This window comes from Chiroxiphia lanceolata, chromosome 3, assembly GCF_009829145.1.
Source record: "Chiroxiphia lanceolata isolate bChiLan1 chromosome 3, bChiLan1.pri, whole genome shotgun sequence".
In the NCBI taxonomy this organism is placed as follows: Eukaryota; Metazoa; Chordata; class Aves; order Passeriformes; family Pipridae; genus Chiroxiphia; species Chiroxiphia lanceolata.
Window position 1 is genome coordinate 47,215,940 of NC_045639.1, and position 23,307 is coordinate 47,239,246.

Here is a 23,307-nt window from a genome sequence, read left to right on the forward strand (position 1 = left end):
GCTAAGGGATTCCAAAGGCACTTGTGCTGTGTGTTTCTAGTAGACAGAGAAAGAATAATGCATGATAGGTACTGCATTTCTCGTTGCTTTCCTTACACACAAAAGCCCTACAATAGTTGCATGTTATCTTCAAAGGCCAGATGTCATTATAACTTTGTATCATTAATAACCCATATAATAAATTATATTCAAATATATACATCTCCTCTTTTTAGATTTTAATACAAATCAATAACTGAAAAGTAATAGCTGGCTGGTGGGTTTTTTTAGTGCAGACAATAGATATGCAAGCTGTATGCACCATTCTGCAGAAACAACCTTATTAGTATAAATCACTGAAAATAACATATAACAAGTGATGGCTCCCTCAGAAATGTATAATAAGATCTTTTCAATCATCAATATCTTGGTTATATCCCATTAGATGGCTGAATAAAACTGAATGGTACTATAGCTGGCCTGTTACGAATTTTTTAACTATACCTCTGTTCTTCCAGTGAATTCTGGAATATGCAAGATAAAATGTTGTCCCTTGGCAAGGGGAATAAATACATAAACAAAAATTTTTTGCTTGTTTTTTGCTTTTGGGGTTTTTTTAAGAATGTGGAAAAAAGTGGGATCTGGATATGATGACGGTAGAGACTGTTACTATTTTTGTATCCCTTGCAAATGTCTGACAAAATTTATGTTGATACTTTAGATACATTTTTGTATGCCTAAACTTGGGTTTAGGTGACTTGGTCAGGACTAAAACACTAGGTCTTGTAAAAGCATGTGATAACATATACATTTCTTGTCCAATAATCCATATCAAAGGATATGGATTCAAATAATTGATATACAGCAAATTCTTCTTGATATTCCCAACTGGATAAATGATATGGTGAATATGTTTGATTCTGAGAGAAAGAAGTGGAACTGTGTATTTTTAATGTTTTTCTTACATGAACTTAATTAAATTCAACCAAAAGTAAAACGGAGATATTATAAAGACGTATTAACACTTCTTTCTCTGAAATATGTGGGTTTTAGTCACTTGGATGCACTTAGATTGCAAGTGTTATTTTTGAAAATAAAATAAAAGAAAATTTTGAAAAACTCAGGAGGCTAACATTTCTGCCCCTGATTGGTGCTTTTCTCAAAACTGTAATAATAATTTTAAAAGTTAACTCCCTCCCCCCCACACAGGTCAAAGTTGATGTACTCACCAAGACCAAACATACTCTGAGAGCCTCAGTGAAGACTTGGCAAAAGATACTCATCCTAAAGAACTTTTGTTATGAATAACATCTCTTCTTAGCCAGAGGCATTTTGAGAAGTGCAGGTTGGTTTGGTCGGAAAGCAGATATTAGACAGATGCTTATATTTCTACATTTTTATGCTGCTTTTGTCCCTTGCCAAATTAAATAAATATATACTACTTACAGACGTAGAAATTTAATATATCAGCACCTTACTGTCTTTCTTCACATCAGAAGATGTTTTAAACTTATCTTTGAGGTCAGCTTAATTAACAGCAGTATTAACAAGATTTATTATATAATATTTGATTTCCCTTGGACTATCAGTATTTCTCTTTGCATCCCATAAAAGCAGTTCTTTCAAAGTTCACACTTTTGACAGCATCTGTGAACTACCATTCTCCTGCATGTTCTACAGCAGGGATTCTGTGGCTTTGAAAATGGAAAGGCTGTGAAAATTCATGTGAAAATTCATGTAAAAATGTATATAGAGTCTGCTGTTATTGGTGGCATGCTTTTCTTTTCATTCTTGCTGATTTTTCTGATTCCATTCTGAACATGTAGGTCTGAGATCAGGTGTTGAGTTTTTCGAAGGATCTTTTCTTTCAAAGAGGAAAAATTACTTAAGTTTGGATTTTTTCTTATGACAAGGAAATGTTTTCTGAGTGTAGTGATTTGCATGACAGTATTCCTAAAATCTGTGCTAAAGACCTTCAAATTCACTGTCACTTAATAACTTTGCATATTGTTCTGCTTAAGCTTTAAATAGAATTAGCAATGAATCACGTGCATTATTATACTTTTTGTAGTGATCAGTTTATATATTTCTTTAACATTAAAACAGTACTTATGGACCTACATTGTGCAATTTGAATGCTAATCTAATACTATGCACAAATCCTTTCCCTCAAAATGAGTTAACAGTTTTTTTGTTCTAACCACTGAGGCAGTCCATGAGAGCTGTATTTATCCATTGTTTGCCTAGGAGGTGATCCAGTTAGCTGTGCCTGCAGGGTGGTTGCATTTTTCAGTTTCGGGAAGTTATCTGCCTTTTTGAAGTGTTTGCATAATTGATATCATGATCAAGCATCAAGTTTAAGAATCACAGGAAATCCACCAAGAAAAGGTTTTATTTTGATTGCAATCTCAAGTAGGAGAGAAATATTCTTGAATGGAGAGTATCTTAAAAGGAAGTAGTGCTGATGACAGGAGCCTAAGGTTAGCTTCTCAACTGCAAGTATTGCAGTAGCAGTTCCAGATGTACTCCAAACATAAAGGAGACAAAACAAATTTTTTGTCTGAAATATAGGTAGCTATGTGAATGCTTTTTTTTTTTTATTTATGTGGGTTTTTTTTTTACTCTTAACCCAATTCTATTGCAAACATCTAATTATGGTTAATGATTTTCTTCCTTTGATCTTAACAGGTGGTCTCAGAGTCTTTGCTTAGTAAAACCAAACCGTGCAGAGTAGCATTTACCAAGTAAATGATACTAGGTGATGTTCATCATGCTCAATACCTGATCTGAGGTTCTTGGTAACACCTGGTGAGGTGCATAGGGGAACTTGAGCAAGTCAGAGTACTGTTGGCTCACCAAAGAAAGTGTAGCAGTCTTGTATATACAATGCATTCATGAGTCTATCACAAAATCACTTAGGAATTAAATCTCTAAGAATTATTCTTTGGCTGTAAAACCTTCCTCATACTGGTTAGCCAGTATAATTCAAACAATTTTGTAACATTTTTTACTTATTTAACTTTAAAAGCAGTGCTTTTTAAACATGTGATGTTTTAGATTTATTTATTTGTTGTCACCACTGAGGTATTCCTATGGCGTGAAAAGCCACTGCCTGTAGTTATTCTAGGATGTGGAAACATGAAAGTGTCTCTGCCCAGAGTTGAGCCCAGTCTTTCCCAGAACATCTCAGAAGAAATATTTGATTCCATAGCTGTTCTGGAGTGGATTTCTTTCAATCTGAAATATCTGAATATCTACTTAATTTTTCAATTTTAAAAACAAATGAAGCATTATCACTGAGGTGTACCACAATGACGTTGAAGTTTTCTCTCTTTCAGGGGGATAATTATAGTGGTACAGTTGCAATGACATTTAAGTGTACTGTTAATTTGAAAAAAAACAAACTACACCTTCAGTGACTGTAAAACATTCATAAATGGCTTTGCCTATCAGTCCTAAATAAACGCACATATGGGTAATCCAGGGGAAAAATACCATAAGGCCCTCACCTTATTTTCTATCTTATTAAGAACTGGGAGAAAGAAATATTGCCGAGCTTCCTTAGGAATTTTAGCCAACCTACACAGCATAGACTGAGAAACAAGGGTAGGAACCTGTATTTTCATATGTATATGTTGAATCTTAGCCGAGGTGCAGGCTATCTTGGTACTTCTTAGAAAACAACAATGCTTTTTTTTTTCCCTGACAGTGCAGTAAACTAGATATGTATCAAAAGGGTAAAGTTTCTTCTAGGCCTCTTTGTTTTTCACACCCTGCCTTCTCTGTGGTGGTTTTGTCTTTGGTCTTACTTGTGTTAGTCACTTGATCATATAGAAAGCAGTTTGCTTATCATCAGCAGTTAGAGGTATGTAAACCCCTGTTTTGTGTGAAAAGAATTTACAGAGATATATTTTTGGTAAAAAATCAAAGAAGATTATTTTTCTGATAAATTTCAGCATTTACTTCTTGGGTTTCATAAAAAGTAGCTAACAGTGACCATGTATCTTTGAACCTTTTCTTCCCTCGTGCACTTTTTATGATGTTGTGTGACACAAAAGCGATAACAGGAGTGAAGAATATGACAGAGTATGTAAGAGTGATGCCTGCTTCCTTCTCTGAATAACAATCTATCAGATACACTGCCAAAAGGGAGACATTTATAGTGTTAAATAGAATGTTCACAATTTCATGGGACCTATGCCTTTAGGCAAGAAAATGATCTAAAGGTGCTCACTGCAGTAGAAGGTGAACATAAAACTACTCACTTTCGGAACTAAGAAAAGCACTAAGTTTTGACTCAGCTTTTGCAGTAATTTCTAGATATCCTTATTGCAGAACACAAATACTTAAAAAAAAAGGCATTCATCAGAATTTTTTTGTGCCAAATAATGCAAGTGCATAAAGGAGGAATAATGTTATTTCTTTTATTTTAAAATATATTGGAACTGGTCAGATAGAGATGTAGCCTGCATGAATTTTTGCCCATTCCTTTTCTGTTATTCTGTAAAGCTTGAGGTTTTTTTTATAAAGTTAATATTTTAAAAGTATTGTCTCATATAGCATAAGTTTAGAGAGACATTTTGGTATCAATTTTAAGAAGTAATAACTGTTTTATGAATTTTACAGTCTGTGGCAAAATTAGAGTGTTAGTCCTAAACTTACTGGCTCCAAGGTCTCTACACCTGTTCAGAGATTAACCTTGGAACGTAAGTGATTTGGATTAAAAAATGCAGCAAATTTCTCTCCTTAAGCTACCAAACACTGGGTGAAGGACTAAATAAAAGAATAGCTACATTTACATGTCTGATGAAATGCAAGGGTGGAGAGTGAAAAGTGGCTAAACTCTTCTTCCTTATATTTTGCTTTCAGTAATTTCACTGCTGGAAGTAGTTGAGAAGCAACTTGTGCTGATGGGTTATCTGTCATGATAGCTTCATAGGTATATGCCCTGGCATAAAAAAGCATGTTAAATTTCTGGGTGATCTGGTAGATGTAACAAATAAATATCAATGGATTGTGTATTTATGCAATGTAAACCAGGCAACATAAACTTTTATATACAATTGGAAACTCAATTGAGTTCGTTACTTTTAAAGGCTTTTAAACAAGTGGAATGTGTATTAGTACAGAAAAAAAAAATTGTGAAAATGGAGTCCATGTTAATCCAGAACTGTCAGGCACTCAGCGTATCAAGTTTTCCAGATTCCCATCTCTCCCCGTATTTCCAAACTTCCATCACAGCACTGAGGTCTCAGACCTACACATGTAGAATGTTGTGTTGATTTTGTAGAACTGTGGATTGTGTGTGTTGACAACTTTTGATTTTGCAAGGGTGAACATTTTATAAGTGGGTTAGTTTTACTGTACTGCTAGTCTCAACACATTTTTTTTTGCATAATTGTTTTATTCTTTAATCTTCAGGATTTCTTCTGAACAAATACTTGATACATAATCTTGAGGAATTTTTTTTCCTCTGTTCTGTTTACATTTAATATTAAGATTTGCTGTGTCTTTAATTGCAGTTTAGTGAAGCGGGGAGTCTTTATAGCTTTGGAGAGTGGCAATATTTTCTTTTGTTATTTTAAACAGTATTTTCACGTTACATAATGTTCTCCATTCAGCAACACCAAAGCATATAGTAAATTTAATTAGGAGAAGAGTTTTCTTAAAGCAGTTTTTGGGCTGATAAACAGAAGTACAGAAAAGTAATTTTCCTAATAATACGGCAAAAGTATTTTGGGAATGTAACACAAGACTTTTGACTATTTTTTCCTTGGCTGTCTGTCTGTCTTTCCATGGAATAAGAATTGCGTTGCTTTATTTAATTTCTATCTTCATCAAGTTGCTTTCATGACAAGAACAATTGTGAGGTATTATGAAAAGTAATTAGAATCATCAAACAGATATTGTTCAGGAAAAAAGAAAGTCTAAACCTAGTTCAAGTGTTTTAGAGCTTAATGCCTATATTACTCTTTTTATTTGTGACCCAAATAATATTTTATTATAGTGGTAAGTACTTTTATAAAAAATTAATTTTCTTTTATATGTTTCCTTGCCTGTAGTTTACCTGTTTTAGAGTTGTTAGTTGTCAATTTTCTTTTAGCTGCAGAAGATGTACTGAAGTAAGGAGGTATATTTCAAGACTTCTGCATTGAAATAAATTCTTCTTACCATTTATTTCAAACAAAAGTAAAATTAAATTAAAGAGTAAAGAAAACCCAAGCTCCAAAACCCATTAGCAAATAATACAAAGATCAATGGATAAGTTTTTAAAGGTTGAAAATAAATTGAAGTTACAGATTGTGTAAGGTTTTCATGTATTCCAGATGAATGTGTAGTTCCATTGACTTACTTGAAGCTGAAATGCTTCAAGCTAATATTTACAAGCTGTGTGTGTAACTGAGTATTCAACAAGAGCAAAAACTTGGAAAGTCTGAAGTCTTGTTGAAGGATAACTTTAAGCATGTTTTCTTGCTTGGGGCTACTTCCTGATGTTATAAAGCAGGACAGAAAGATAATTTATCTGTCAAAAAATTGAGATGTACATAAACATATACAGGTGACTACTTCGAAAGTTTTGTCAACAATTAGCTTAAAAAAAAGGCTTGCCTTTAAACTGTACTCCTACCCCATACATCTCTTAAACTGCTACTTACACATGCTTATCAGGTATTGTGTCCTTCATTTATAGCTGGGTTTGAATATTTTGTGTTGAATCTGTTTCATGTATCAGTGCTTCTGTGAGAAACAAGGTTGACTAACCTAGGAGGAAGGTTGCATTAATACTTCTCATGTCCCCAGCTACCAGAGTCTACCTTAGAGTGGTACAGTACTGCATAGTACTGGTTTTGTCACATGTAGAAATACACAACGTGTCTAAGTGATTGCAACTGAAGAAACAAACCCAGTAATTGACAACTGTTTTGCAGATGAAAAACTCCCTACTGCAAGGCTGTAGGTATTAAAAAAGTAACAGCACCTATCTGGACTAATTTTAGTACAGTGTTGTAATAAATCTCAATGCAAAACTCTATAGAGAGAAGGGTGATTTTGTATTAATCAAAACTGATTTTGTTCATCCACACTCATCCACACATTCTCTTTTATTCATATATTGACAAGTGTTACAATACGTGTCCAGAAATCTAGCTAGGAACTTGGAATGACACTAACACACACCAAGCAGGTCTTTTTCATGGCTTTTGGATTGTTCTTAATGCTGGGGTTTGGATGTGATTTTTTCACCCTAAAGAAGTTGACAGTAACTAATTTTTTTACTTCATCCTGTCCCACCTCTGTGAGTCACTAGGAAATGCTGCTGATTTATTCGCTACCTGTATCTTTTTCTCTTGCTGCAGTTTTGTTTGTTTGTTTGTTTTCCCTGTTTTTTCTTAGGATTTTTCCCAACTCTGGGTGTCTTGAGAGTCATCTTTTTTCTTAATATCTTTATGCCATCAACACTTGTCATTTTTTTATGCCTTCTCATCCTTTCTTCCAATGCTTTTATGCCCTTATCTTCCAATTCACACTTCATTTATACCAGTATTTATGTTTGCATTACAAACCTCCACAATTCAATACTGGAAGAGAGGTCTCATAGCAACAAAGAAACTACAAACTGTAATCTGTGGCTCCTATTGCAAAACACGTATTCAGACAGCTTTTATTTATACATATGTATACATATACATAGAGCTGATTTGGACATTTAAAGCAATCTCTTATAACAAAACCTTATCAAAGAATGGTGTGATTCCTATGGCTTTCCCTGGGTTGCAGTGGAAAAGAGAACAAAGTACACAGTTGTATGAAAAGTATGATGCTAATGAAGGCAGTCTAAGAGGCTATATAGGGCAGTATGGACTAAAGCAACTTAATTCAAACACCATATAAATGTAATATGTGTTCCAAGAAAGCTAGAGCTTGCCTTTTATGTGATGATAAAATTGTTTCTTAAAGATTTCCAACATTGCAAAAGCAAGGCCAGACTTTACTAATTTAAAGCTAAAAGTCTGTGTTGTAGAATTCAGAAAATGTTAATATCTGTAATGAAAAAAGAGGAAATAATAATGCATCTTGACAATTATAGTATTTTGCCTTTGATGACTCTACTTAGATGAAGTCTAAATGAAGCAATTTTTTTTCTGTAAATCCAGAAAATCACAGAATGTGTCACACTGATATGAATTTAGTACACAAGTAGATATCTTCTTTGCTCGGAAAGTCACTGAGCAAAATACACACCTAGACTGGTATTTTTGCAAAGGACCCCTTGTAAACCTTTCCTAATGATTGTCCTCCTTTGCTGTTGGAAGTGGTGATTTGTCTGTTTTCTCAAATGTCAGTTAGCCAAAGATAAAGGAAGGACATGAACAGCAGGTACATAATCTTCTCTTTATCTCTCCTTCAATATTTCAGGAGTTTTACTTTAAATGTGGAGCACACCCAACCACTGACAGTGAAACATCCGTGGCTTTGAACCTCATTACAATAAACAGTCGCTGTATCACATGTATAACATGCACTGATATTAGGTAAGTACAACAAAAAGTGTCAGAGATGCACAGTCTCAGTGCTTCAAAGTACTTATCACTTCCAAAGAGCCTTTTATCCTCTGTTTGTTTTCCTTTTTATAGATTCTTTTCCCCCTGGTAGTGTGGTGAAAAGTGGGCCATATTTTCAGAAGTGTTCTTTGTTTTGCTGGTACAATTACAGTTCATTGTATGTTAGTTGTGTTGCACTTAAAAAATCTGACTGCTAAAGCTCTAACTAAAACCTCGAGTGCTCAACATAGTGGCAAAACTGTGTAGATATTTTCTGTTAATACGTATTCAAAAGCCAGTGAAAGAAAGCTTGATTTTCGAGGGGGACAGACTGTTCCTGCAGAAATTAACTTCTTGATATTTGTTCTATAAATCAAAGTAAAATGCATCTGTTCTCATATTTCTGTTTATTGCAGTTTTAAATACTGTAATCCATCTTTGCATATGGTATTTGGGCTCATACATTCAAGAATACCCATTACTTGCAAATGCATGGATTAAAAACCAATTGCCCGAAAAAGACAGCTACCATTGTAGTGAAGAATTACCTGAAACACATTTATCTACTGATTAGGAGATATTTTGCATAAAAATGTATACCAAACAGAATTGCAAAATGGTAGTTGTCGGAAGGGAGAAATGGGAAGGGACACTCAAACTCTGCTGATTCATACGATGTGTCTTCTGGAAAGAGCTGATTTTGGCAACATCCTCTGCGGTGTATTCACAGAACTGGATCCCAAGTACAGGTTAAATAAAGGCTAAATATCAGTCTCTGTCAAATTGGTACTTCATCATTTTGCATCAAGGGTGCAGACTCAACTACTAAGAAATTACTTTAGTTTCTGATTTTAACTTTTGCCAGTTGCAAGGATGATCAAGTGTAAGCCTTTGACCATTGCAAAGAGTGAGAGATTGGACAATGAAATAAATTATCAGTGCTGCATAAATATTGTAAAATCTTTGGACTAGTTTATGAAATCTCTGCTCAGTTTTTTGAGTTCCTAATTCTTTTCTCCAACCTAGGATTCTTGTAATATTTATATATAACTCCAAGACATTACACAAATACCCATAATCTTTTAACTTTAGTTAAACATTAGATGATTGTACTGGCAATTACTTTCTAACACTCTTATGCAGTTGAAAAGTAGCATCCAGGGCACTCTGCAGTTTGTAGTATTTTGTGAAACCTACCTTCATCATTCTGTAGCGTTCAGGTGGAAAAGAAGATTAACTGTATTCAGTACATTAGGTATTACTTTATATTAGCTTCATTATAATAAAATGAAAAAATCCTATCTGTTCTTCAAAATACATTTTTCTACCTTTTTATTCTGAAGAAAAAAATAAAACAGGAAAAGATGACAACCAGGTACTGTTACGTTTTTCTGAAATATTTTTGTACACCGTATATCTAGTTGGTTCCATCCATTTATCATGGACAGTTAGTCCACCACAGGCAGAGCAATTAAGCTCCAAGATACTTGGCACAGCATTTGTATGGTTTTAGCAAACCTCATAGAAGTCATATTTAAAGCAGTAGTGTACTCTGTTACATGGAAAAAATACAAGGTGGAAGTAACGTTAAAGTCTATTGCCAGTTTTCATTCTCAAGTTTACATTAGGAACACTTTTATTGCCTTAGGTTTATATTTTCTATGAATATGTTCATGCAGCTCTGACCACCAGAGTGAAATACTTCAGAGCCAAATACCCTCGTAGGGCTATACTAAATCCATAGGCAGTTTTCCATATAGTGTAATGCCTTCCAATGTATTCTATTTTTCTACACCAGAGTTAATCTGAATTGGCAGCCTTTATGCATTTATTTTTTTTTTCTGTAGCATTCAAGGTGATGGGTTGCTATTCTGTGTCTTTGAAGAAGCTTTAATAGGTTGAGCAAATGGCTGAAAGTTGAAAGAAATACTAAAACTGTGCAATCCTCGAGGGAAGTTCTGCTTTTGTCAACTGTTTCCAGTAGAAATAACATCAAAAGGGGTTAGGAGTACCCCAGGGTACCCATAAATCAGGCTCAGGAATAACAGCAGTTTTAAGCAGTGTAAAAATAAAATGTGCAGAGCAGAAATGCCTCACACCATCTTTCACAAACTCAGTAGGGTACAATTCCTAAAGGCACCATTATTTTTAGCTTTCAGCAGATACAGATAAGTGCAAAAGATACATAGGACATGCTGTCACTTAATGGGTAGAAAGAATTCTCTGGAAGGAGAAGTATTTGCTGTGTTATCAGATTTTTTTAAAATCAAATAAATCCCTTCTTCATAGTGTTGAACAAAGGAATGTTTTGCTTTGTTTAAACAAGGGAGTCTTGTAATGTGTTATTGTGTTATCTGTACTTCCTAATACTGAAGTTGGAAATGAAAGCTTCATATTGCTAGTGGTGATAGTTAGAAGCGCATATGCTAGCTGTTCTTCAAGGGTAACTGCAATGTAAGGTCTTTGTCATAATTCTTTTCAGCCAAATCAATTCAGACTGTGATCATATTAGACTCCATGGGCAGGAGAGTAATGGATAAGGTCAGTACTTGGAGGGAAAAAAAGTGAAGTCCTGTTGGAAATGCAGTATCTCCTTCAAATAATAAAAAATTAATGACTCTGCATGTCATTAACATAACAGTGTGTTAATCTGGTTTTGGTGGGACTACTTTGGGTCTTCTAAGCTACTCATGATCTCTTAATCAGCCATCCTTTTTTCAGTCTGTTTTTTCTGAAGAAAAAGTACAACTTGGAAAATTTTTCCCTCCAGTAGCAGTTTGTGTCATCCTCTTATCACTGCTTCTTGCTCATTTCCTTTATTTGTGTAGTCAGGACTGAGACTGATGAGTTTTATTTTTCTGGGGTAGTGTTCCCAAATTGGTAAGGGATAGAATAATTTGCTTCTCAATAAATACATATGTGAATTATTTTCAGTTGTGGTTTTTACTTGTAAATTTAATATGCCAAAAGAAGACCAGCTGCTGAGGTTTATTATGGGAATTAGGATTTTTGTAATGTCATATTTTGGGTTTTGATCTTTATGACAGTATTGTTGATATAGGTGTGCCATGTTCCTTATTGACTGCTACATTGTCCCATATTGTGCATTGATGTTGTATGTTGCTCTGAAGTAAAGTATTTCTTCAATTGTAGTCTAAAACAGAGACATCTGAATTAATTTGCCTTACCTTTCTTTCTTCCTGTAAAATATATATGGTATTAATGTAGTCTGGATTTAAAAAAAAAAAAAGTGGGAAAGAATATCAGAGAAGAAATGTAGCAGTGACTATGTCAAGAAATATATGAGGTAGCAGATCTGCAATGGTATTCAAAATCTTTACAACACAAATAGTTCCAGAATCTTTAGTTCATTATGTGAATTCAGTGTTACAGCTCAAGAGACAATTTCTGAAATTCAGCTTCTAATAAGGATTTGTTTCAGAACTGTTAACATTTTCAAAGTGAAGAAGCTGTACTACAAATTTGATTCAGGTCAATTTTGCCATTATTTGAAGAGACCTGTTTTCTGAGATGAAAATGCAGACCATGTCCATTAAAAGACATTGCCCATGTGATATTTTTCAGAAGAGTAAATATCACCTTGTTGTAGACTTATAATTGCTATTTCTCTTCGCTTCTAGGGTAAGAGATTCGAAGTTTACATCTCGGGCCATTATAGTCCAAGGAAGTTATTGAATCTATATTTAGCTCATTTATTTAAAGTATGTTTTCCCTCTCTGTGAGCTGTGTTGATAATGTGGTCTGTGCTCCAAATGTCTGCTTATTTCATTCTGTTGTCTTTTTTATATACCTTGAGTACAAAGAGGAGTGGGAAAAGATAATGCTAAGAAGTAAATCTAATTTGTCTAAGCACTATGACCATCAGGGACAATGTCTACTGTTTTCTCTCCTAAAGTTCCTGAAATGAGTGAGATTTCTTAAGAATCACTTATTTAAAGGAAGAAATTAATCAAATGTAAAACTAAGAACAGTTACTAATTGGTTTAGAACTTTTTTTTCCCCCACTAAGTTAGCCTATAGAATACTGCTTCTTACAGATATAATATCTGACTTCTGATACAAGATAAACCATACAGAGAAAACATTTTGTTGGCATTTCTATTGGTATTTTATTCTTTGGTGGTGCACCCTGTGGACTTTAGACTCAAAGACTTGTACCAGGGGCTTCTGGAAGATGTGCCTCATGCATGAAATTCAGTTGCCTTAACCTTTTTATTGAATGGTAATCACTATTATGCAGCAGCCCCCTTTGGCAATGACAGGACATCAGTGCAATTCTTACGGTTTTGCCTCTGAATCTATTAAGATCTGCACTGCAACTGCATCTCAGTGAGACACCTTCCAGCTTCAAGAGATCTGTGAAGAATTGAATAGATTGGCAAAGCTGTTGTGCTGTCATATTGTACATGTCCTTTGCTGGCAGGGGACAGGTGAGGAGGATTTTATGCAACCTCATTCCTTTCCTTTGCTGAACATAAAGCATGTACTTGTTTTCCCTCCAGTTGGGAGAACAAAACCTGGCTACTTTTCCTTCTTTATGATGTGGAGTTTTTTCTATGTTAATCCTTTGCTTGGCATTTGTGTTAGTGTACAGCTGAGAGAAAGGACAAATTGAAGGGAATGTGTTGACTACCTGCTGATTTTTTTTTTTTGCACTTGCCCTTGTGCTTGTGAATATAAATATATATCGCTTATGGTATGTTTATGTGTGTTTAAAACAGGCATGACTGAGAATTTTTATGGTAGTCACAAGTGAATTTTATTTCTAATTTGAATTTATTTCAATAATGTACATCTCCAGAATCATATGGGATACAATACATGTCATCAATTTCATTTTTCATTTGATATGTTACCTGAAGCCTGCAGATTGCAGAATATTGTCAATAAGCTCTATATTAGATGTTGTATCTTTTTTTGCCATTCTTATCCATGGCATGATTAATACAGTGAACTGTTTTTGCAGATTTCTTTGCTTATATATTTTATGCATGTTGCAAGACACAAAGGCTTTAAAGTTTTAATGGATTTGGATGAATTAATAGTTTTAGTGTATCGGGTATCCAAGTATACCACATCCAAGATTTCATTTTCTCACTTGCAAAATATTCTGAGGAAGTCTGACTACTTGCATATAAGCAATCAGTGAAAAATGATAGCTAATGATTCTAATTTTTGTGCAAGTACTGTAAGTTTAAATGTTAAAGTTGGAATTCATTTGCAATGTCTAAGAAAAGCAGAGTAGCAAATGTTTCCAAAATGTTATTCAAAGAGATGTTTTTAAAATTTGCAAGCCCACAGGATGCCTTTTCTCTCATAGACATCTGCAGGTTCAGGTGTCTAGGACTTTCTTTTCTTTCTTTTTAAAATTAATTCCTTAACACAGAAGATAAAAAAATTTCATTTCTGGTTAGTTTTGCTTCAGGCAAGGTCAGTAATAGCTGAATATTATCACCTTCTGATAGTAGTGTAGTGACCTATGAGAAATGTTATTGGAGGTCACAATCCAGTTGTCTTTGAAGAAATGTCTATATTTCAAAGAGACACCATCACAGATGATACTAATTAGCAATCCTCATCATCTCAGCAGAGACCTGAGACCTGAATGAACAAGGTGAAATTGCAGAGAGATGTTTCTTTGAGGTCTCAGCTGAAGTATTATGGGAAGGTTTTATGGAGGAATGTCAGCTGTTGCTCTCTGCTGTAAGTTGGCAGTTTGGCTAATCTTGCACTTCAATAAGCTGAGAGGTGTTGTACCATTGTTGCCTCTATTGTCTCTGACTTTCTTTTATCATATTTTTAAAATTGGCAACAATAAGGAATTGAATGCAAATATGTGACAGATGAAGAAAATTTTACGAAAGCAAGTGCAACAATGAGAAGTCTGCCCTTTTAAAAAAAAGTCACTGCTTTAATGTTTTTAATGAATTGACATTTAGTAACAAATATTCAGTCTGTCATTAATGAATCATTGATGGAATATTGGAGACAAAAATTTTTTGGAAACAAATTTAAATATAGAGAAGTAACTTTGTTGTGTGAAAATTGTTTTCAAATATAGTTCAGATACAGCATTGCATTTTAGTTGCGTATATACACACAATTATATATGTACATATGTGGATTGATAGCCTGTAGGAAAAAAAGTAACATCTTTTAAACTTATATATATTAATTTATTTCTCTAAGAAGTTGATTTTGTGAAGAATGTGTACTGCTTACCGTTTTATGCACAGTTATGTACTGTTTCTACCGTATCAAGGCAGATTTGAAATCTAACACATCTCCGAGAGACAATCCGCGGAATCAAATGAGAAGTGTATGTGTTGGATATTTCCATCTTTTCCAGCTCTGGCCCCTTCACAGCTACTCTTTTTCTACTTGGGGGCAAAACTACTCTCTCCTGATTAACTGAACATCAGCAGAAGTAGTAAAAGCAGAAAATTCATTTTTCTGCTGAACTGAAAGAACTTATCACAGGTATGAAGGAGTCATGGGATGGAGTGTCCTGACTCATTGCTGATTTTTTACAGTTATATATATGTTTGTACATATAGGTGTATCTAAGTTTTTTTATACATATAAGTGTTTCTGAAACAGCCTCTGCTATGAGTGTTTGAAACTATCACAGCTGAATTTTATTTCTATTATGAATTGATTTATGTAATCAGCATTTCTAACTTCATATGACAGAGTACATCTTTTCCATTTAATTTTCCCAAATTCAGTTTTGCCCAAGTCTCTTTTTTTTTTTATTTGTCATTTTCAGTGTCATAGAGAGAAAGAATGTGTGTAGAACAGAAACTATTGTAGTTGCTACTAATAAGTATCTATTTAATTGAGTTTAGTTTTGAGAAATAATGTTTTGGTTTTTATCATTAGCTGTTGTTTAGGAAAGAAATGCATTCCACTAGGACAAAAGAAACTGAGAAGATACAGGCAACTCAGTGAATTGAAAAGTATGTACAGAGTGTAGGCTGTTATTGAAACAGAAGTCAAATAAAAATAAGTAAATTGCTAAGCACTCCTATGAAGGGTATTGAAAAATGGTGAACATTAAGTCCATTAAAACCTAATTTTTGGAAGACTTTGTAATACAATTGTTTAACATGGAAGAAATAAAGCTATTAAATCTGTGTCTGACAGAAAATCATAAAGAGTGATTTGTAAACATTTACATTGATAATTGAATGATTCTTTTAGGATGCTATGTCTTGGATAAAATTTCATAGAATGAATTTAACTGTAGCTTTAGATACACAGAAAAATAAATACTCTGTCTATTTAGCTGTATAAAGCACTGCAGAGAGAAAAGTAATATGAGCATTTGCTTTCCATTATGGTTTATATTTTTTAGGCTATTTTTGAGTCATAAAATCATAGCAAGATCACTGACATCTGCTATAGCAGTATTGTTAAATTCTGATCATTGTAATTTAGCAAAAACTGGAAAGTGGGGAAGGGGGGGGAAGTGGTTATGGAAGATATGGTTGGCATTTACAGCATAGAGAAACAAAAGTGAAAATGTCCCAGAAAGAATGAAACTGCCTGGCAGCAAAACCCTAAATATACACACAACAGAGTCATTTTATTTGCAGAAACTTAGCAAAAATTGAAAAGAGGGCAAACTGGGCAAATGTACCAGGATGTAGTTTCTGAAATCAAACACATGAAGAACTGTTCATAAGACAGAGAACCTGTCATAGTATGTAGGGCACTTTATTAAATGTTGCTTGACACTTCATATAGTCACTTAATGATCTAATATTAAACAGTGACAGTTGTCCTAGGTAATGTCTTTAAGAGTCTTTAGATTCCTCGATGAAATAGCTCTGTAGGAATTGTTACCACATTTCAAAAAAGCCTAATTCAAATAAACATTTTAGGAAAATAATGTGTATGAACTACAAAGGCAAGTGTTTATGCATTGCTTTCAATAGATGTCTGGGGCAACGTACTACTCTCAAATTATAGAATCATATTTGTGATGTATACCACATTCAGGGGCATCTGGGTACAGATTTTGTCTTGGAAAACAGGGAGGGATTGAGGAATATGTGTGACAAATATGTTCACTTGTATACATATAATAAAGAGGGAGAGTTACTGCTTTTTTTTTGAGCCATGATGTAGAATAAATTGTCATAGCACTTTACTGCTTGACATCAGTATAGGGAAAGTATTTCACACATTTTCTATTTACAGTTATAAACCACTAAGCATGCAAAGCTCTCCATATATTACAGTCCTGATGGAACTTTAATGGAATTTAATAATTAGAATTACTTTTTTTTTCTTTTTTTAAGGAGCCCGTGATCATTCATAGTTCCCTCCTCTCCCTCATTTTTTCGATGTTATTAAAGGTTGACTCTGAAGATGAGACAGTTTCTGAAGCCAGCCCACAAAGAGTCTTCCTTATTTTGTTTGTAAGACAAACCAGTAGAGTTCTAACTTTTTTAGATGTTCAGAGAAATTCCTTCTTCCTCCAGATTAATGTATTTGTATAAAACTTAATTTAATAAACTTAAATAGGTATTTACTTTAAGACAGAGCAATTCTGAAATACTAAATAATTGTGATAATAGTGTCATGGTTGTATAATGATAAATGATAGTAAAAATTTTAGAGGAAATTGTGCTTTGATGGACTAAATTCTTTATCAACTAAGTTATCAGTACAACTAAATTTTCCTTTTAGAGGGAAAATCCAGGGCAGGGTCAGCCAGGGGCATAGAAAGTGAAGTCCCGTAGTGGACCTTGAAACATAGACAAAGTGAAGTTAAATTGTTTATAAATAGCTGTTATGAACTTGGTGCAAAAAGATGCTGATTAGCAGTGTGGTTTGAAAATGACAAGAAATAAATCATAATCAAAATCAATCAAAATTTTTTAAGTTCAGTCAATGTGACAAGTGAAGGGAGGTACATGCAGACGTTTTAAAACTGATGAAAACGTACTTGATAAAGGGAATGATGATTTTCCCAGTACAAGTTTGTAAATGGTAGTGATAGTACACTGGCATGTCAGTCTGAGAATGCTACAAAAAAAATGAGACCAATAAAACCACATTTTTATATTGGTATAAACTCCTATGCTAAGACTTATATTTTCACTTAATGTGTTTCTTTTAGTTTATGTTAAAGTAATTCCTTATCACCACACTCTGAAATGGAGTAAGCAGAATGAAAACAAGCATATTCATCCATCAAAAATGTTTGTGGGTTTTTTTTTAAATATTTGTCCAGTTACACTAACACAACTTTCTCTTGCAGAGAAAATAAGTCTTACAGTTGATCTCTGAAGATCGACTGTGACTGTAGTTGGACAGGCTGTTGGAAGAGTTCAGTATTAGTGAATAGTGATTAAAATACTAGAGAAAATGTGGGTTGCCAGATAGCAAGATAAGAGAAAAATGTTTCCTACTCTGCTGAATATGAGTTAGTATAAGTGCTGCTTCTTTGTGCGAAGAATGCACAGCCTCCTCTGAGTCACTTTCAATTTTATCTCACTCAAAGGGTGTGTACTCCTGCATGGTTTTTTAAGTAAAATGGAACTCTGATTCTTCTCTATAAGCAATCCTTAGTTATTTGAAGTGCATTTATAAATTTTATTTATTTATAAGCATTTATTTATTTTTATTTATTTATAAACATTCCCCCTTCACCCCCTGCCCCCATTGCCCCCTCTCCCCCACATCACACTCCCAACTACACTATTCTTATTTCGCTTTGCACAGGAGACAAATCTGCCTATATTTCTGGTAAAGCAGGAGCCAGACAGCACTCTTTTGGCATGCAAATGCCGTTTGCATTTTACAAATTCCTCTTTGTTTTGTTTGAAGCAACAAAGAGAACAGTCAAACCCCTTCCCAGAAGGTATGTTCTCTGTGACCACTAAAAGCAGTATCATCCAAAAGTTGCCAAGAAACCCAGGACCAGCCTGCTTAGGTACACAGTACAGCAAAACTGACTGCACTCAGAGATGTCACCTCTATGAATCTGGCCAACCTGTCCTTGCAAATGGATTGTCAATGCTGATGTCAATCTTGAACTACACTCAGGAGCAAGACTATGCTTTCGCTCCCTATGGAGTCTCTAAACTTGCTGATGTTTATTGGATTTTCTGACAAAATAAGTTTTATCTGTTCACTTTTACTATTTGTGCCTCAAAAGGTGTCAGACTGTGTCCTGATCAGGAAGCATGTGGTGAGAGTAAAGCTGCAGTGTGGTTCAATCTGGTTATATAAAAGTAAAACAGATTCAAAAAATCATTTATTCAGTTCAAGCATTTGTAATTTAGTCTTCTGTTTAAAGTAAAATATCAAAATAAGAAGAGAGAAAAAGCATTTTAAAGGCTTCTATCATTGAGTTTTCAAGAAATAGTTCTTTTTCTGTCTTGTCCTTCAAATATGTCTATAATTTCAACAAAAATAGTTCTATTGTTTTGTGGGGGCATATTTTTGTGCTAAAGTAATTGTAATAAAAAGGATACATTTTAAACAGGAATCAAAATTCTGCAGTAGGTAGTAAATGAAACTGATTTTTCATGAAAGCTTTAATTTCTTCACCATCTCTGAAAGGCAAGCATAGTGGTCCCTGGGAGTAGAGAAAGTTTCAAGTAAACGTTGTTAGTATTTGTGGGCTCTGTGCCTAGCAAAGAATAGTTATGATAATGCAGCTGTATAAACTGCTCCTTACCAGGTCCTACAGGTATGAATGCCAAGGCTGTTGAACTCTTCTCTGTAAGAACTGATTACCTCCTTATGCCTCAGACACTCTGGTTGTTGCCTGTGTGCTCCCTGCTATGCCCTCTCCACCACTCACTCTTCTTTCTCCCACCTCCTCCTTAAAAGGAAGAGGAAGCTACACTGGGCAACATAATGAAGAAAGAAGAGAAGAAAGCTAAATCTACTACCATTCTTCATCCCATCCTGTCGATTGAAATGGGAATGACACATTAGTGGGTATTTTTTTATGATACCAATGGGGATAAGTGTTTGAAGGTTAGGACTTATGTACTGCATAACTGCAGATCATTTTCATGTAAATAGAACTATGGTTTTTCCAGAAATGAGTGTCTTCTGCAAGTGCATGGCCTGTCCCTCTTGCGTTCAGCTGTGACCTTGAAAACTGATTAACAAGATTGTACTCTAAGAGATGCAAGGCTTCACATAAAGCAAGTGAAGCATATACAGGCCCTTGAGGGGTACTTAGAGTATCTAATGGTCATTCCTTTCTCTTTTAATGCTCTTAGGTGATTCTGGCTTGTGGCAATCTGTAGTACTTTTCTCTTTATTTAATTTTTGTGCTACAGATTTTATGAATTATTACAACCTCTCTTTTATGTTTTAAAGACAGATTACTCTGTATGTCTGGTATGCTTAGTGTCTTCTTCGGCTACTCAGATGTTTTGTTTTGTTTTATTGGTTTTACATTTCATTAACTTTAGCACAGTAAGATGAAAAGTTAAGGCGACTTATGGTTACCTAAACTTGAACACAAAGTGGTTCTTGTGAAAAGCATGCAGAGTGCTTTGAGTGCAGAACTCTAAAAGGAAAACCACTTTATATTCAACTTGTTGGCATTTCTTCCATTTTAATGCAATAACTTTTAGATGTTGCATCTGAAAAAAGTATCTCAGGAAATATTCTAGATATCACTTGTATAGCTTTTGACAAAAATTAGGATACTGCAAAAGTCTGCCTTTTTTCTCAGGTGAAAATAAGAAAAAATCACGACTGCAGTGTGCCTGCTTGCTGATACAAGCACAGGAATTTTCTCCCAGTCGATGTGCTGCCTCTACATAAGTCAGGAAGCACTTTAATAAGCTTCCTCCTCCTATGAGATGTTCAGATTGGCCTAGATAAGCAACAAAATATGAGACCTTCTGCTACTGTCCTCTGAAAAGGCTCAGGAGTTCCTTAGTCAGAGGCATAACAATGCATTTATTGTTTCTGAATTTAGATGTTGCATTATGGCTGTGTGAAAACCAGAGTGTCTTCAATTTACAGAAGTGCCTATGTTAAAGGAAACCTAGAGAACGTGGGTCTTTGAATTCAATAAGATGTCCTTCATAACATTGAAATTTTTATGTTACATTTTATGATCATTCTTCCAAAGTTTTGTTTAAATTATTATTTTGTTATTTTGATTCTTTTTAAGCAGGTAAATAAATTGATTGTCATTATTGGTGTCACTGACACCCAAAAAGAGGTGATCTATCAACAGTACTTGTTCTACTATCTGCTTTATTGTATGGTTGCACCAGTGTTTTCTAATACATTTTCCTGTCCTCTGTGCTACAAATTCTCAGTCATAGCCCAGAGAAACTGAAAAGTGTCTGACTTAGACTTTCTTTTCTGAACTTTCATCTGTCCAGCCAGAACAGAAAAAGGGTGAGACTCAAAAAAGTAGGAGTAATTTTTATTCAATCATGTTCAAATATCAGTACTTTTTCTAAAACATTTTGGAGTATGAATTCAAATAAAGTTATTTAAAACATTAATAGCATCCAGATAGCTATATTCAATTGCCTCAATTATCAGAAGAATCACTATTTCAACAGTATCTTACTTTAGATTTAAGATCTCATTTCCTCCTACGATAAGAAGTACTATTTGAAAATACACCATTTGCTACATGCAAAAAGTAGTACATTTATTTTTATTTAGCGACATTGGCAAGCTGTGAAAACCTTGTTTTGAAATTAATTCATTAATTAGAGTCTTGTAAATGATTGTACCTTTGACTTTCTAACTCTCTACATTTGTATTTGAATTATGTTTCGGTTAATGAAACACCACTTCTGAAAGTCTGAGCAGTTAAAAACAAAATACAATTTAAAGCACTCTACACACCTCTCTCAATCTTGGTGACAGTCTTTATATCTTTTAAGTCTAATTTGTATTACACAAACAGGGATATTATTTTAATAAATCATAACACTAGCAGAGGGCATTAAAAGAGTTTTGTGTGAGTGCTAAAATGAAAACGGAAGGCAAGGCTGAAGAGTAGCTGGTCTTGAACATGTGTAATGTGCCAAGGTTCAGGAAGTGTAAAATGTAGCACTCTCCCCATCCCTGCTTTTGTGTTCCTCATAAAAAGTCCAAGTACCAAAAACTGAGATGTTTTTGTTGCAGTTTTTGTCTGTCAAAGTTAAGATAGTCCAGTGTTTCTGGAGCTAGAAAGAATGTGGAGAAAATACAGACATTAGTGTCTTAGAAGTTCTGTGCACCTATGAGAGGTGATAGCTCCATGTGCCACTGAGGCAGTGTGCCCACTTGGCAAATTCTGCTCTGGTTGTAGTGCATTTCCCTATGCCAGGAAAAAGAACAGAAATTTAATCTACTGAGAAATCATTTTCTTTTTCTCTGATGTCTTTCATTTAATAATTTTTTTAGTGTTGCTTGTAATGGCAGGAAATAAAATATTTCTATAGAGGTGTTCCTTATTATGTTAATAGGGTCTCTATGGTGCTTTGAGTTTTTAGAACCGAATTGTGACCTCATCTCAGTAAGCAGTTAAACTTATGTGTAGCTTATTTCATCTGAATAATGTCATTAAAATCAGTAAGATATAAATGCACGTGTCTGTGCTTTGCTCGATTGGGGCCTAGACTCATCCAGTCTAATCCTTTTACATTTTCTGGATGATATCCTCTCATCCAAGAAGTAGTCATGGAATATCTTTAATGAATCTGTCAGCATGAGGTAGGATTTACAATGCTTTTCGTCACAGGAAGCAGATCTATTAGTGATTATTCGGGGGGGGTTGTTTTTATTTTTATGAGAATAAGACAGTTCTGGAAATTTCTGCAGTCATGAGAATGAGTATCACTGGAGAGAGCTCTTTCCTCAGCCCTTTGCCATCTTTTCTGATTGTCTATGCTAGTCTGTATGCATACAAAAAGATGTATTTTATGTGATTTGTCCTTCACTAGGCTGTTTAGACTGATGCCTTGTAATGACCCCCTATTTTCAGAGAAATATTTGTGGTTTGATCATTCTGTCTCAGACCTTCCTGTTTTCTAGAAAATATATTATGCATATTTGCAATTCAGATGGTATTTATCTAAAGGTTAAAGTATTAGCATTAGTACTAAAACATGTTAAAAATATTTCGGATGAAAATTATTATTTTTCTCAGCGTGGTGGAAAATATTTTGGCCTTTCAAAATGTGTTACAGAAAAGTGAACATTCCTTTGGATTCGAGATCCTGATTGAGAAATAAGATACTGTTACTCTCTGATCATGTTCCTTTCCTTTTTCAGTTTGTTTGTTCTTTTCCAAATGTATGAATATGTTATTTCTTTTTCAACAGGATTCATAAGATTGTATTAAGCTCCTAAGGAAGCTAGGAGAATATCCTTTGAATACTTTTCTTCCCTTGTCCCTCTTCTTCTCCCTGTTGTGTTTATTAGATTCTGCAAAAAAATTACTGGTTTTTTTTTAATCAAAAGTAAAAAGGAAAAGGGGAAGACAAAGGGAAAGAAGGCTTTATATTAGATCTGTCAAAAATTTTCATGAGGACATTTTTTTACACCAGCAAGCATCTTTATTTCATTTTTTCATTTGAAAAGAAATTTCTTTTCTAATTGCTTTATATGTGCAGTAAGCAATCATGTAGTTGCATTGTACTATAAGAAGATGTTTTAAAAATTCAGTATGAAGCAGATTGGGCTGTATTGCCCTCCGTTTTAACTACCAATGTTAAGTGGTAGGTTTTATCACTTGGGGAAAGTATTGCATAAAAATGGCAATCTCAAA

At 34.2% G+C, this 23,307-nt stretch overlaps 1 protein-coding gene across 2 annotated transcripts in view; it reads left to right on the forward strand.

Moving 5' to 3' along the window:
• Positions 1-23,307, forward strand: part of PRKN (parkin RBR E3 ubiquitin protein ligase) — a 713,780-nt gene that overhangs the window by 345,259 nt on the left and 345,214 nt on the right. For both annotated transcript variants that reach the window (XM_032681398.1, XM_032681399.1), the window contains exon 6: positions 8,398-8,513. In XM_032681398.1, coding sequence (XP_032537289.1) covers positions 8,398-8,513 — 116 coding nt within the window. The remainder of the gene's footprint in view (positions 1-8,397; positions 8,514-23,307) is intronic.